Genomic DNA, 12,067 nt, shown 5'->3' with positions numbered 1-12,067 from the left:
TTTTATAAATTAAAGAAGGTTTTTTATGTTTATTTTTGACAGAGAGATAGAGTGTGAGCAGGGGAGGGGCAGAGAGAGAGGGAGACACAGAATCCGAACCAGGCTCCAGGCTCCGAGCTTTCAGCACAGAGCCTGACGTGGGGCTCGAACCCACGAACCATGAGCTCGTGACCTGAGCCGCAGTCAGACAGACGCTCAACCAACTGAGCCACCCAGGCACCCTGTGATGGGGTGACATTTTTAATGCCAGAGACCGACCCCCACAGTCGATCACGTGCTCTAATGGTCATTGCCTTGTCTACGCTGGCCATTCCTCTGCTGCATTCTTTTCCTCCTGGAACCAGCCGTGCTCCGTGTGTCCCAAGATTCCGGCGTCCCCAGGGTGCAAGGAAGGAGTCCATGTGCAACAAATTGTGCCCTGCATGTGTGTTGAGTGGAAATCGTTAGGAAGCAGGATTTTTTCCGTGCTTGCTCTCTGCTAAAAATAGATGTTTATTTTTCTTACAGGTTTCCTCCGTTTTTTGATGACAACCCATTTGGCATTTATCAAAAAATTCTCGCGGGCAAAATAGATTTCCCCAGACATTTGGATTTCAGTGTAAAGTAAGTAAACCGTTTTCCCTCCTCATGGTGGGGGTGGTGGGGGCGTGTTGATTTAGAAAGGACATCAGATTTCCCAGACACGGCATCTGCCCAGCAGGATAGCATCTTGCATTGTGAATGTGTCGTGACAGAACTCTTTGGGTCGTTCTTTTTTCCCCTGGAAGGGAAAACGTTGTCATTATTTTCGTATAATGATGCTTCCCCTTTTCACGACTCTTGGCCGGATTTTATGCCTTTTGAAAGAAATGACATTTACAAGTAGCCAGTGAAGGCATTTGTTAATTGCATTTACTAAGAGAGCCCTTCGGGTATTTGACGAGAAGGGTCCCCCCCCCCTGTCCGCCCCCCCCCCCCCAGCCTCCTCCTTTAGCTAGTTTTACGGTTGGCAGAAACATGCCTGGCTTTAGCAACGTTTCTTTTTTTCTCCTGCTTCAATTATTTTCCTTCCTAAATTCTTTCTTTCACGCTGAAATTTAGACTGATGAACATCTGCTGCAGGAACTTTTCTGTGGGTTCAGTGTTAGTAACTTTGGGAATGCATTTCATGAAATCTGTGGCAGGGGGGTGCGGAAAACTAAGTTTTTAAAAACACAAGAATGATTTCTTTTTAAATTTATTTTTCACGTTTATTTATTTTTGAGAGACAGAGACAGACAGAGCGTGAGCAGGGGAGGGGCAGAGAGAGGGAGAGACACGGAATCCGAAGGAGGTTCCAGGCTCCGAGCTGTCAGCACAGAGCCCGACATGGGGCTCGAACCCATGAACCGTGAGATCGTGACCTGAGCCGAAGTCGGACGCTCAATCAACTGAGCCTCCCAGGCGCCCCTCCAGGCAGGCTTTAAAAGACTAGCAAGAAGAGGAGGTTCCATTTAAAAATAACCATCCAGAAGGGGGACACCCTGTGCCGTGAATACTAAGACACTGAGATGCCAAGACAGATACAGCACGCAAAAAGGTTTCTTTTCTCTCGAAAGAAATGAAAAATATTGTATAGAATTTCCGTCCCATGGTCCAACCAGGGACCCTGGGACCCTGGACCATTACATAGATCACCACGGGTCTTGGGATCTCAGCCTTCCCAGCTGGTCATGGAGCCCTGGGCGCGGTGTGAGTCTGGCTATGTGCTCCTGAGCCCGGGACATAAGGCACATCAGGAAAGCTTAGTCACTGAAAGCTGCATCATGGAGTTTTTGAATCTGGGCTGTGGGTCTTTCGATTGGCCTGGGGGGTTTCGATATCTATTTTTTTGCATGTTATATTAAAAGGCTCATTTTCTACACGATTTTTTTAATGTTTTTAATGTTTTCTTTATTTTTTTTCATAATTTAAATCCAAGCTAGTTAACATAGCGTAATAGTGATTTCAGGAATAGAATTTAGTGATTCATCACTTAACGACACTCAGTGCTCGCCCCAGTAAGTGTCCTCCTTAAGGCCCATCATCCATTTAGCCCATCCCCCACCTACCTCCCCTCCAGCAGCCCTCAGTTTGTTCTCTGTATTTAAGAGTCTCTTATGGTTTGCCTCCCTCTCTCTTTTTATCTTAATTTTCCTTCCCTTCCCCATGTTCATCTGTTGAGTTTCTCAAATTCCACATGTAAGTGAAATCTTATGATACTTGTCTTTCTCTGACTAATTTTGCTTAGCATAATTCCCTCCAGTTCCATCCACGTGGTGGCAAATGGCAAGATTTCATTCTTTTTGATTGCCGAGTAATACTCCAGAGTGTGTGTGTGTGTGTGTGTGTGTGTATACACCACATCTTTTTTTTTTAATTTTTTTAATGTTTATTTATTTTTGAGAGAGACAGAGACAGAATGCGAGTGGGTTGGGGCAGAGAGAAAGGGAGGTACCGAATCCGAAGCAGGCTTCAGGGTCCGAGCTGTCAGCACAGAGCCCGACATGGGGCTCGAACTCACGAGCGGTGAGATCACGACCTGAGCCGAAGTCGGACGCTCAACAGACTGAGCCACCCAGGCGCCCCCCACATCTTCTTTATCCATTCATCCATCGATGGACATTTGGGCTCTTTCCATACTCTGGCTATTGTCGATAGTGCTGCTATAAACACTGGGGGCATGTGTCCCTTCAAAACGGCACGCCTGTATCCCTTGGATAAATGCCTAGTAGTGCAATTGCTGGGTCGTAGGGTCGTTCTATTTTTAGTTTTTTGAGGAACCTCCATTCTGCTTTCCAGAGCGGCCGCACCAGTTTGCATTCTCACCAGCAGCCTGCACAATGATTTCATCCACGTTTCCTCAGCCCTGTGATCTCTGTGTAGCCCACCCAGCTTTGCATACGTTACTTAGAAACTGATAATCGGTTAAGAAACAAGGGCTAGAAAAGGTTGAGGCCAAAGGAAAGTTGATCCTCTCTCCAAATGCCGACCATGTGGCTGTGGCCATCCTGTGCTTGCCCGGTTCCATATCAAGATGTGTATACTTTCTGTCTCTTTCCCCCCAATAGGGACCTCATTAAGAAACTGCTGGTCGTTGACAGAACGAGACGGCTCGGAAACATGAAGGTCAGTGTTTGTTTCCGTACGTATCACCACTCTTTGCCCCTGTCACTTCTCACCACACGTCCCTATGTATGGAAACAAAGGCACGGTATTGGTGTTTGATGATTGGACAGATTTCAAATCTGGGTGTCTGGGTGTGCCCCGTCCGGCTGGGTCTACACCCCATCCCATTTCTCTCCCAACGAGGAAATGACTCAACCGTGATCTCGCAGCTCTCGGTATTTTGCTGGTTTGTTTCTGCTTTTCAAATAGCGTTAGTGACCTACAAGTCACATACTGTATGACCAACCGATTGAAAGTGGACAGTCCAGTAGCTTTTAATACTTCTACAGCATTATGCAGCTGTCACCACAGTCAATGTTAAAGAAATTTCCTTCATCTCATACCCTTCTGCTGTCGTTATGCTGTCCTTCTGTCCCTCCTGCCCTGAGTAACCACTAATCTACTTTTGTCTCTGTAGATTCCCCCATTCTGGGCTTTCCTGTAAATGAATCACACCATCAGTGACCTTTTGTGTCTGGCTTCTCTCCCTGAGCATCATGTTCTCAGGGCCCATCCGTGGGGTAGCAGGTGCTTTATTCCATTTTATGACTGAGTCATACCCTGGTCATGGATGGACCCCGTTGTGTTTCCCTATTCGCCTGTTGATGGACATTTGGGTTGTTTGCACCTTTGGGCTGTTGTGAATGGCGAGATAAACATGGGTTTGCACATTTGCGTGCGAATTAATCATTTGAGGTGGACATCGTGTATGATTTCCACACGCTTTTCATGTGGAGGGCAATATATTTAAGGGATTGTTGCATAAAGGGTATGGTATCTTCTATGCGTGTTGTGGTTGTGTTATGGGATCTCCGAGCCTAAGAGAGTCCGTGAACATCTTCTTAGCTATTTCTAGTTCTGGACGTCCACGGAGGAGCTTAAACTTGGGCCAGTGCATTGGCCTTGTCTGCTCTAATCTTGGAGGACACAGACCCGTGTGTGAGGCTCGGTCTCCAGCGAGCTCTCGGGACGCTCTGTGTATGTGGGTGTATTTGTGTCACTGTGCCTGCTGCAACAAAGGACCAGAAGTTTGAGATCCAGGCGGGGCAGGACCACTCAGATCCGGGCAGAGCAGGGCTGGGCGCCCTCCTGAGGCTCCAAGGAAGGGTCCTTCCTGCCTCATCCAGCTTCTGGGGCTCCAGGCGTCCCTGGGCTTCTGGCCACGCCCCTCCCATCTCTGCCTCTGCCTTCACTTGGCTTTTCCTCTGTGTCCGTGTCTCTCCTCTTCTGTCTCTTATAAGGACACCTGTCACTGGATTTAGGGCCACCCTGATGACCTCGTCTTAACTTGTTTACATCTGCAAAGACCCTATTTCCACACAATTACACTGACAGGTACCAGGGCTAGGACTTCGATGTATCTCTTTTGTGTAGGGCACAATTCAACCCATAACAGTGGTCTCATTTGTCCTTCACATCATTCACGGACACTTGCTCCTATGTCCCCGTCTCCAAGGAGGGTCTTCAATGTTAATTTATGGGATATTACTGGTGCAGGGAACACAGCCACGAAACAGATTAGTTCTCCGTTCGATCTTCCTGCCGTTTTATGACAAGTCGTATGAAAATTGCCTGATGGATTCACAGCTAAGCTCCAAGACCATGCCTTGCTAGAATTGCTTGCCATGTGATTCCTTTACGTTGCCCGATTAGAAATGGTGTGATGGGCTTGTGAGGGGTGTTATCCATAAGAGGCTAGCGCCTAGGACTCTAACTTGAACAACCACGAACCCGGCCACTGCACGTGGTAGTCGGATGCCACAGCCACGGAGTAGTAGTGAGGGGAACCCTCCAGGATCAGAAGCTCTCCCTACTGTTCCTCAACCTGATGTTTTAAAAATAAATGTTGCTGTTTCAGAAGAGTTTTGGATGTGGAGAAAAACTAAAAAGATAGTACAGAGAGCTCCCGAATACTCACACCCAGTTTCCCTCATTCCGAACATCCTACTCCAGCGCGCCATGTCTGACATGACTGGCTAAAGTCCAACTCTGTTCGATGTTGTTCAGTTTCCCCCAATGTCTTCTTTGTGTTCAGGAATCACATCGGTGCCCCATACTGCATTTCGTCATCGTGTCTCCTTTGGTTTTTTTCTGTTTTTTTTTTTTAATGTTTATTTATTTTTGAGAGAGAGAAACAGAGCGTTGGTGGGGGAGGGGCAGAGAGAGAGGGAGACACAGAATCCGAAACGGGCTCCAGGCTCCGAACTGTCAGCCCAGGGCCCAACGCGGGGCTCGAACCCATGAACCGTGAGATCGTGATGGGAGCTGAAGTCAGTTGCCCAACCGACTGAGCCACCCGGGCACCCCTCCTTTGGTTTTTCTTGACCGTGGCACCTTCTCAGGCTTTCTGTGTTTCTGAGGATCTTGAGAGTTTGAAGACTTACCAGTTATTTTGTAGAATTCAGCTCTATTGGGATTTGTCACGTGTTCCTGTCAGGATTAGCCCAGGATTATGGGATTTGGGGAAGATTTCCCCCACCCAACTAAAGACCCCCAAACCCACAGAGACAAATTGGATTTTCTCTGTTCCTTTCAGTTCCTATAATTTCATGTCATCACTTTGGTCTGTCACATGCATTTTGGAGGCGGGGGGGGAGGGCGGAATATTGCCTGTGTTTGTGTTTTCAAGGAGGCTCCTCCCATGTGAGGTGTAATTGACATAACATTGTGTTGGTTTCAGGCGTGCCTCATAAGGACATGATATTTGTGTTTGTTTCCTGTAAGGAGCAAAGATAATTCTTTCACGTGGACATCTCGCTAAAAACGTAGGGGCGGCGTGTTGTGTGTCCCAGAAAGTCTTCGGGACCTGCTTCTGTGTGTTGACTTCCAATCAAACACAGCTCTGGTGACGGTTAAAATGTACGATGCGTTTGTCACTCGTGTCCCTGGTGCGCCGTATCCAAATAGAGGTAGAGGAGGCTGGCCTGCTGCGCTTCTCTAGGTACCTTGGCCCCTGGGGAGGTGAGCCGGCCCGCCTGGAGCAGTTTGGGTTTGCAGAGAAGGAGGCACAGAGCTAGGCCATGGGTGCTCCGGGCTTTCATCTGAGCCCCTCCGTCCAGGAGTGTGGTCTGGACGTGTCCTCGCAGCAGCCTCTTCTTACGAGTGGACAACTGCCACGGTAATGCCACAAACACGCAGCCAGGAGCAGGGTCCTTGGCCACGACTTCAAGGACGACGCAGATGCCCCATCGGTAGAACGTGACGGGAGGAGCTCAGTGACCACGCCAGGCCTCCTGGGATGTTCCGACCTAGGGAATCTGGAAAAAGCACACACAGACATCCAAGCTAGGACTTACGGTCTGGGTGGGGTTTCGCCACGTGGACACTGGCTGGAAGAGGCTACAGAGACTGCCTCATCAAAATGAAAATATGTTCCCGAGTAGCAAGCGGTCTAGCGCAGGTTGCTTGTAGATGGACGCGTGTGCTTTCGCCAGGCTGCCCGTCTCTCCATTCTGCGCGGTGTCGTTGTCCTTGTCAGGGTGTGTCCCTGCCTTCCGGGGTGGTGGTTGTAGCTTCCCGCTGCACGTGTGCCCATTGTAGGCTTTCTCCATCCACGCACTCATTTGTCTATGGAAAAGGACGTGTGTTCCGAGTGTAGAGCCCAAGGGCCTTAGCTTGGCGTTCACCGGCCTCCTGGTTCCTCCCCAGCTCAGCTTAGGGTGCACTGATCTTCATGGTGCGGCCTCGCGCCAGCCGTGGTGGGCTAATCACCCCTCCACACACCCTTCTCTGTGTTCACTGCCCACCTTGCTGGTTTTCTCCTGTTAATGCCCTTTATGTGCACTCTTTCTTCCTTGTGTTCTACCTGTCTCCCTGTCTGCCTATTTGTCTGTCATCCACCTATCCATCTATCCACCCTGTATATCTATCTATCTATCAATTATCTGTCCATCCATCCATCCATCCATCGTCTATCAATCAATCATCTATTTATCTATCCATCATCTATCCTTCCATCTGTCCATCCATCCATCCATCCATGCATCCATCCATCCATCATCTATCAATCAATAATCTATTGATGTATCATCCATCTATCCATCCATCCATCCATCCATCCATCATCTATTTATCCATTATCTGTGTATGCATCCATCATATCTATTACCACCTATCTATCCATCATCATATCTATCTATCTATCTATCCATCCTATCTAACTACCTACCTCTTTACCTATCTCTATCTATATAGTATAATCCGTTTCCACCCATAATAGAGTTTCACTTACTTGAGAGTAAACTTCCAATCTTACTTGCCTTCTCTCCATATCACTGACAGTAACACTCAACAGGTATTTGCTGTTTGACTTGGAAGGGAAGGGAGAGTATTTTTTTCCCAATAGGGAAAGAGGAATGGTTGTCAAAATAATACGATTAGGAAAAAAGTGGAAACAATTCACATCACCATGTCTTTCCTTTTGTAGATACAGTAATTGAGAGCTTTGCTGTTTGAGGATGAAAAATTGAAAAGGTTAAAAATATGAGCTCTGCACTGTAAAACATTTCACAAACGAAATGTTACATTCAGATCCACTGGCTTCTTCCCATGTCACAGAATTCGTGTATTTCTCTCTCCGCAGTTTCCAACATTTAATCGATTAAAAAAGTTGCTCCGAGGACCATAAAAAGGGAGAATAAAGGGAGGGTCGAAGGCCAGACACTTGGGAGGGGTTTTCAGAGGCCATGCTGCCGTCGGTGTCTGCAACGTGGCCATCGGATCACACTTGAGAAACACACAGGCGTTAGCACACCATTTCTAGTCCACAAACACACTAAGACTCTAATTGGAAGGTACTGCTGAGTGGGTGGCTGTTCAAGATCTCTGAAGTTGGACATCGTGGGTTTGAGTCCTAGTCATGTGACTTAATAGCTTCCCAATACCGAGCCAATTACATCCTTCAGTGAACCTTGGTTCCTATGTTTGTATGATGAGGATACTAAATACCAAAGAAAATCATCAAGATGAACACAGTTGACAGATTCAGAAATGACTCTGTGTCTCTCTCTTTATTTCGGGAGCCTGAGCTGGCATCACACGTTCATGTGTGGTCCAGAGGTTTCTGCTATGAAGGAAAGTGAACAAAACACAAAGGGCTTCATTGACGGGTGTCCCCCTCATAGCGTATGGTCCAGGGACAGTTACTCAAAACAGCAAACTTTGTGTGTGCCCGCACGCGCTAACCTAAGTACAGTAGACCTTCTCTGGAATATTTTCTTTCCTGTCCTGTCAAAATTCTGTCTGCTGATGGTGCCTGTTTCTTCTGAAGAACGGAGCGGAGGACGTGAAAAGACACCGGTGGTTCCGAACTGTGGATTGGGAGGCGGTCCCACAAAGGAAACTGAAGGTACAACATACGTAAGCGGGTGGGTCTCAGCTTGGCGTCTTTTACTTGTCGTCAACAAGGGGCACAGAGTGACCCTGTGACTCGTTTGTTTGTGGCTGACACCTTGTTTAATTTGTGTAACAGAGCAGAGCATCTCAAATCGTTAATCCAACAACACCCCAGTTCGGTGTTGAGTCTTAGCGATAAAGAGACACCTGGAGGTAACGGGTTGAGACCCCTGGCAGTAGATAGATGAGGAATATTCTCTAGATCATTCTTTGAACTGAATATATATATTTATATGCATATATAAAAATATATATAATTATAAATAATTAAATAAAATGAAAATTAATAATAATTTAATAATAAATAAAGTTAAGTAATTACTTACGTTTTTAATGTTTGTTTATTTCCGAGAGAGAGGGAGAGAGCAAGACAGGGAAGGGCAGAGAGGGAGGGGGGCAGACAACCTGAAGGAGGCTCTGAGCCGACAGCAGAAAACCTGATGCAGCCCTTGAACTCATGAACTGTGAGATCATGAACTGTGACTTCAATGCCTTGAACTCATGAACTGTGCAGCCCATAAACTCATGAACCGAAGTCAGATGCTTAACTGACTGAACCACTCAAGCGCCCCTAAACTGAATGTAGTTTTGAAAAACATTTTTTAAGTTTATTTATTTATTTTTGAGGGAGAGACAGAGAGAGTGACTGGGGAAGGGGCAGAGAGCAAGGGAGAGAGAGAGTCCCAAGGAGGCTCTATGCTGTCAGCATGGAGCCTGATGTGGGGTTCGAACCCACAAACTGCGAGATCATGACCTGAGCCGAAACCAAGAGTCGGACGCTTTATCCACTGAACCACCCAGGAGCCTCCCTAAACTGAATGTACTTTTGACACGACTCCTTAACAGTGACATTCTCAACCTCATACTTCTTGGACTCGATGGAGAGACCTAAAAAATGCTAATGCTTGGCCCCCCAACCCAAAAGCTAACATTCAGCCCAGACCACCAATGTCTCAATGAGCTGCATTTAACTTTTAAGTACTTTATTGTCTTAACTGACTTATTTTTTCCAATTCAATAAGTAACATATTTTCGTTGTTCAAAAACCAAATAGAGGGGCGCCTGGGTGGCTCAGTCAGTTAGGCGTTCCAACTTTGCTCAGGTCATGATCTCGTGGTTCGCGATTTCGAGCCCCACGTCAGGCTCTGTGCTGACAGCTCGGAGCCTGGAACCTGCTTCCGATTCTGTGTCTCCTTCTCTTTCTGCCCCTCCTCCACTCATGTTGTCTCTGTCTCAAAAATAAACACTAAAAAAAAAAAAAAAATGAAAAAAAAACCCCAAACCAAATAGATATTAGAAGGTATGCATTGCCATGGCTGAGTGTTAGTCTCTTACTCTATTTCCTCCTAAGCCCCTTGCTTATTTTTTTAAATTCTCATGATTATTTATGTATTTTGATAGAGAGACAGAGACAAAAAGAGAGCTCACGTATGCGCACATGGGGGAGGGGCAGAGGGAAAGAGACAGAAAATCCCAAGCAGGCTCCACCCTGTCAGCTCAGAGCCCTGCATGGGGCTTGAACCCATGAACCATGAGATCATGACTTCAAGCTGAAATCAAGAGTCAGACACTTAACCTACTGAGCCACCCAGGCACCCTTGCCTCTTGCTTATTTTTATAAATCAAGTTTTATTAGTGTACGGCCACATCCCTTCATTCACATTTTGTCTGAGGCTGCCTGACCCTGGAGTGCCAGAGCTGAGCAGTCACAACAGAAATTCTACAGCGGGCAAAACCAAAAATATTTACTCAGTGGCCCTCTACGGGAAACCTTGGCCGACCTCTTATCCAATGCCGATCGCCTCATTTTACCAACGCAGGACTGAGGCTTGACATCTTTCTGGGATTTTCCCAAACTCTGGCCACTGGACCAGCTACCTCAGAATCCCTGAGACCGCGGCTGGCCTGGGAATCTGCATTTAACAAGCGATCTGGGTGGTTCTCCCTCTAGACTTCAAGAAGCAACTGCTGGGTAGCGTGTTTCCTCTCTTCGTGCCTCAAACTGGCACGGTTTCAGATTCGAAACTTCCCATGTTCGTAAGCAAAGGAAAGACGGCTTGGGTTCTCTGTGCTTTTTATTCTTGTTTTTCAATTCCTCTCCATTTTTACGTAAAGCCGTAGACGCTGCGACGCACGTCCCTTCCCGGTGCGCGGTGTTCCTTCCTAACCGTGCCTTTGTGTCTTGCCCGGGCCCCACAGCCACCCATCGTGCCCAAGCTGTGTGGCGAGGGCGATACCTCCAACTTCGAAGCCTATCCCGACAATGACTGGAACGCGGCCCCTCCCGTCTCGCCGAAGGATTTGGAAGTCTTCAAGAATTTCTGAGGACGCGAATCCACACGTGGAAGGTATATCTTCTTCTCCATAATTGCACTCCAGTGAGGTTGACACGTCCTCTCATCAAGGGGATGTTGCGTCGACCAAGACGGGGGCTTCCCTCATCCAGTGGGACACGAGCGGGGGAGCAGAGCAGAACTTGACCTGGTCCTTCCAAGCATCAGCTTGTTTAAGAAGCACTCCCCCACCCCCGGCCCCCCGGGGCATGTTACTCAAGGTTACTCAAGGTGTCACTCAAGGTGGCCCAGAGACAGTATTGCGTCCCACACCCTCCTCCCCAGACAGACCTGAGGGACACAATCCGTACGTCTGAGTAAGAGCCCTGCAAGGTGTGTGTGTGCCCGAATATAGAGACGCATGCCTCCTTTCGTAAAACTCCCTGCGTTCTCGACTTTTCTGGAAGCCCTGAGCTCCACACCACCTTCCCCGTAACACTTATCACGTATTTCCAAAAAGGTATTTTTTTTTTAGGTCCCTTTTCAACAAAAAGTGATCATACCAGCTTACCCCTCGTATGAAATTGGCTAAGCTCAGTGTGACATTTAGAAGGATGGGTTTTGAGTCTGTCATGTCTTGGAACCTGCGAAGGTCTCTGATTCTGTGTCTGTGGAATGTCTGAGTTTATGGCTTTGCTTCTCATGTCAAGGCAAGAAAAATGATGTGAAGGAAGAGAGGCGACATATTGCCAGTGATATGCCTATGTGGTGACTTTGATTTTCGTATTTTTTTTTAAAGTTTATTTATTCTGAGACAGAGAGAGAGACAGAGAGAGAGAGAGAACATAAGCAGAGGCAGAGAGGCAGAGAGCAGGAGAATCCCAGGTAGGGTGCGAGCTGCCAGTGTAGAGCCCGACGTGGGGCTTGATCCCTGAGATCGTGACCTGAGCCGAAATCAACAGTCGGACACTTGACTGACTGAGCCATTCGGGTGCCCCAACGTTTTAATCTGTCTCCGTCATTTTGCACACGGGGCGGAACAGAGATCCGGCATTTTCCGTGCTCAGTCATCAGGGGTGAGTCTCCGTGCAGGAAGGTATTTCTTCGGGAAACGAAATGGTCTGCCACGGATGAGAGGCAGGCTCAGGGTGAATACTGCCCTCCAGAGCTGACTGATAACTGTATGTCTTAACTGTTCATCTTTGCGAGTGCCTTCTCCATGTGTTTTAGCCCAA

At 47.5% G+C, this 12,067-nt stretch overlaps 1 protein-coding gene across 2 annotated transcripts in view; it reads left to right on the top strand.

The window, feature by feature from the left end:
- The window catches only part of PRKX (protein kinase cAMP-dependent X-linked catalytic subunit), a 71,413-nt gene that overhangs the window by 54,257 nt on the left and 5,089 nt on the right, over positions 1–12,067 (top strand). For both annotated transcript variants that reach the window (XM_049643343.1, XM_049643344.1), the window contains exons 5-8: positions 508–603; positions 3,069–3,126; positions 8,435–8,512; positions 10,759–10,907. In XM_049643343.1, coding sequence (XP_049499300.1) covers positions 508–603; positions 3,069–3,126; positions 8,435–8,512; positions 10,759–10,884 — 358 coding nt within the window. In that variant the 3' untranslated portion in view covers positions 10,885–10,907. The remainder of the gene's footprint in view (positions 1–507; positions 604–3,068; positions 3,127–8,434; positions 8,513–10,758; positions 10,908–12,067) is intronic.

This window comes from Panthera uncia, chromosome X (assembly GCF_023721935.1).
Source record: "Panthera uncia isolate 11264 chromosome X, Puncia_PCG_1.0, whole genome shotgun sequence".
NCBI classification, from domain to species: Eukaryota; Metazoa; Chordata; class Mammalia; order Carnivora; family Felidae; genus Panthera; species Panthera uncia.
This window is presented reverse-complemented; position numbering and strand designations above follow the sequence as displayed.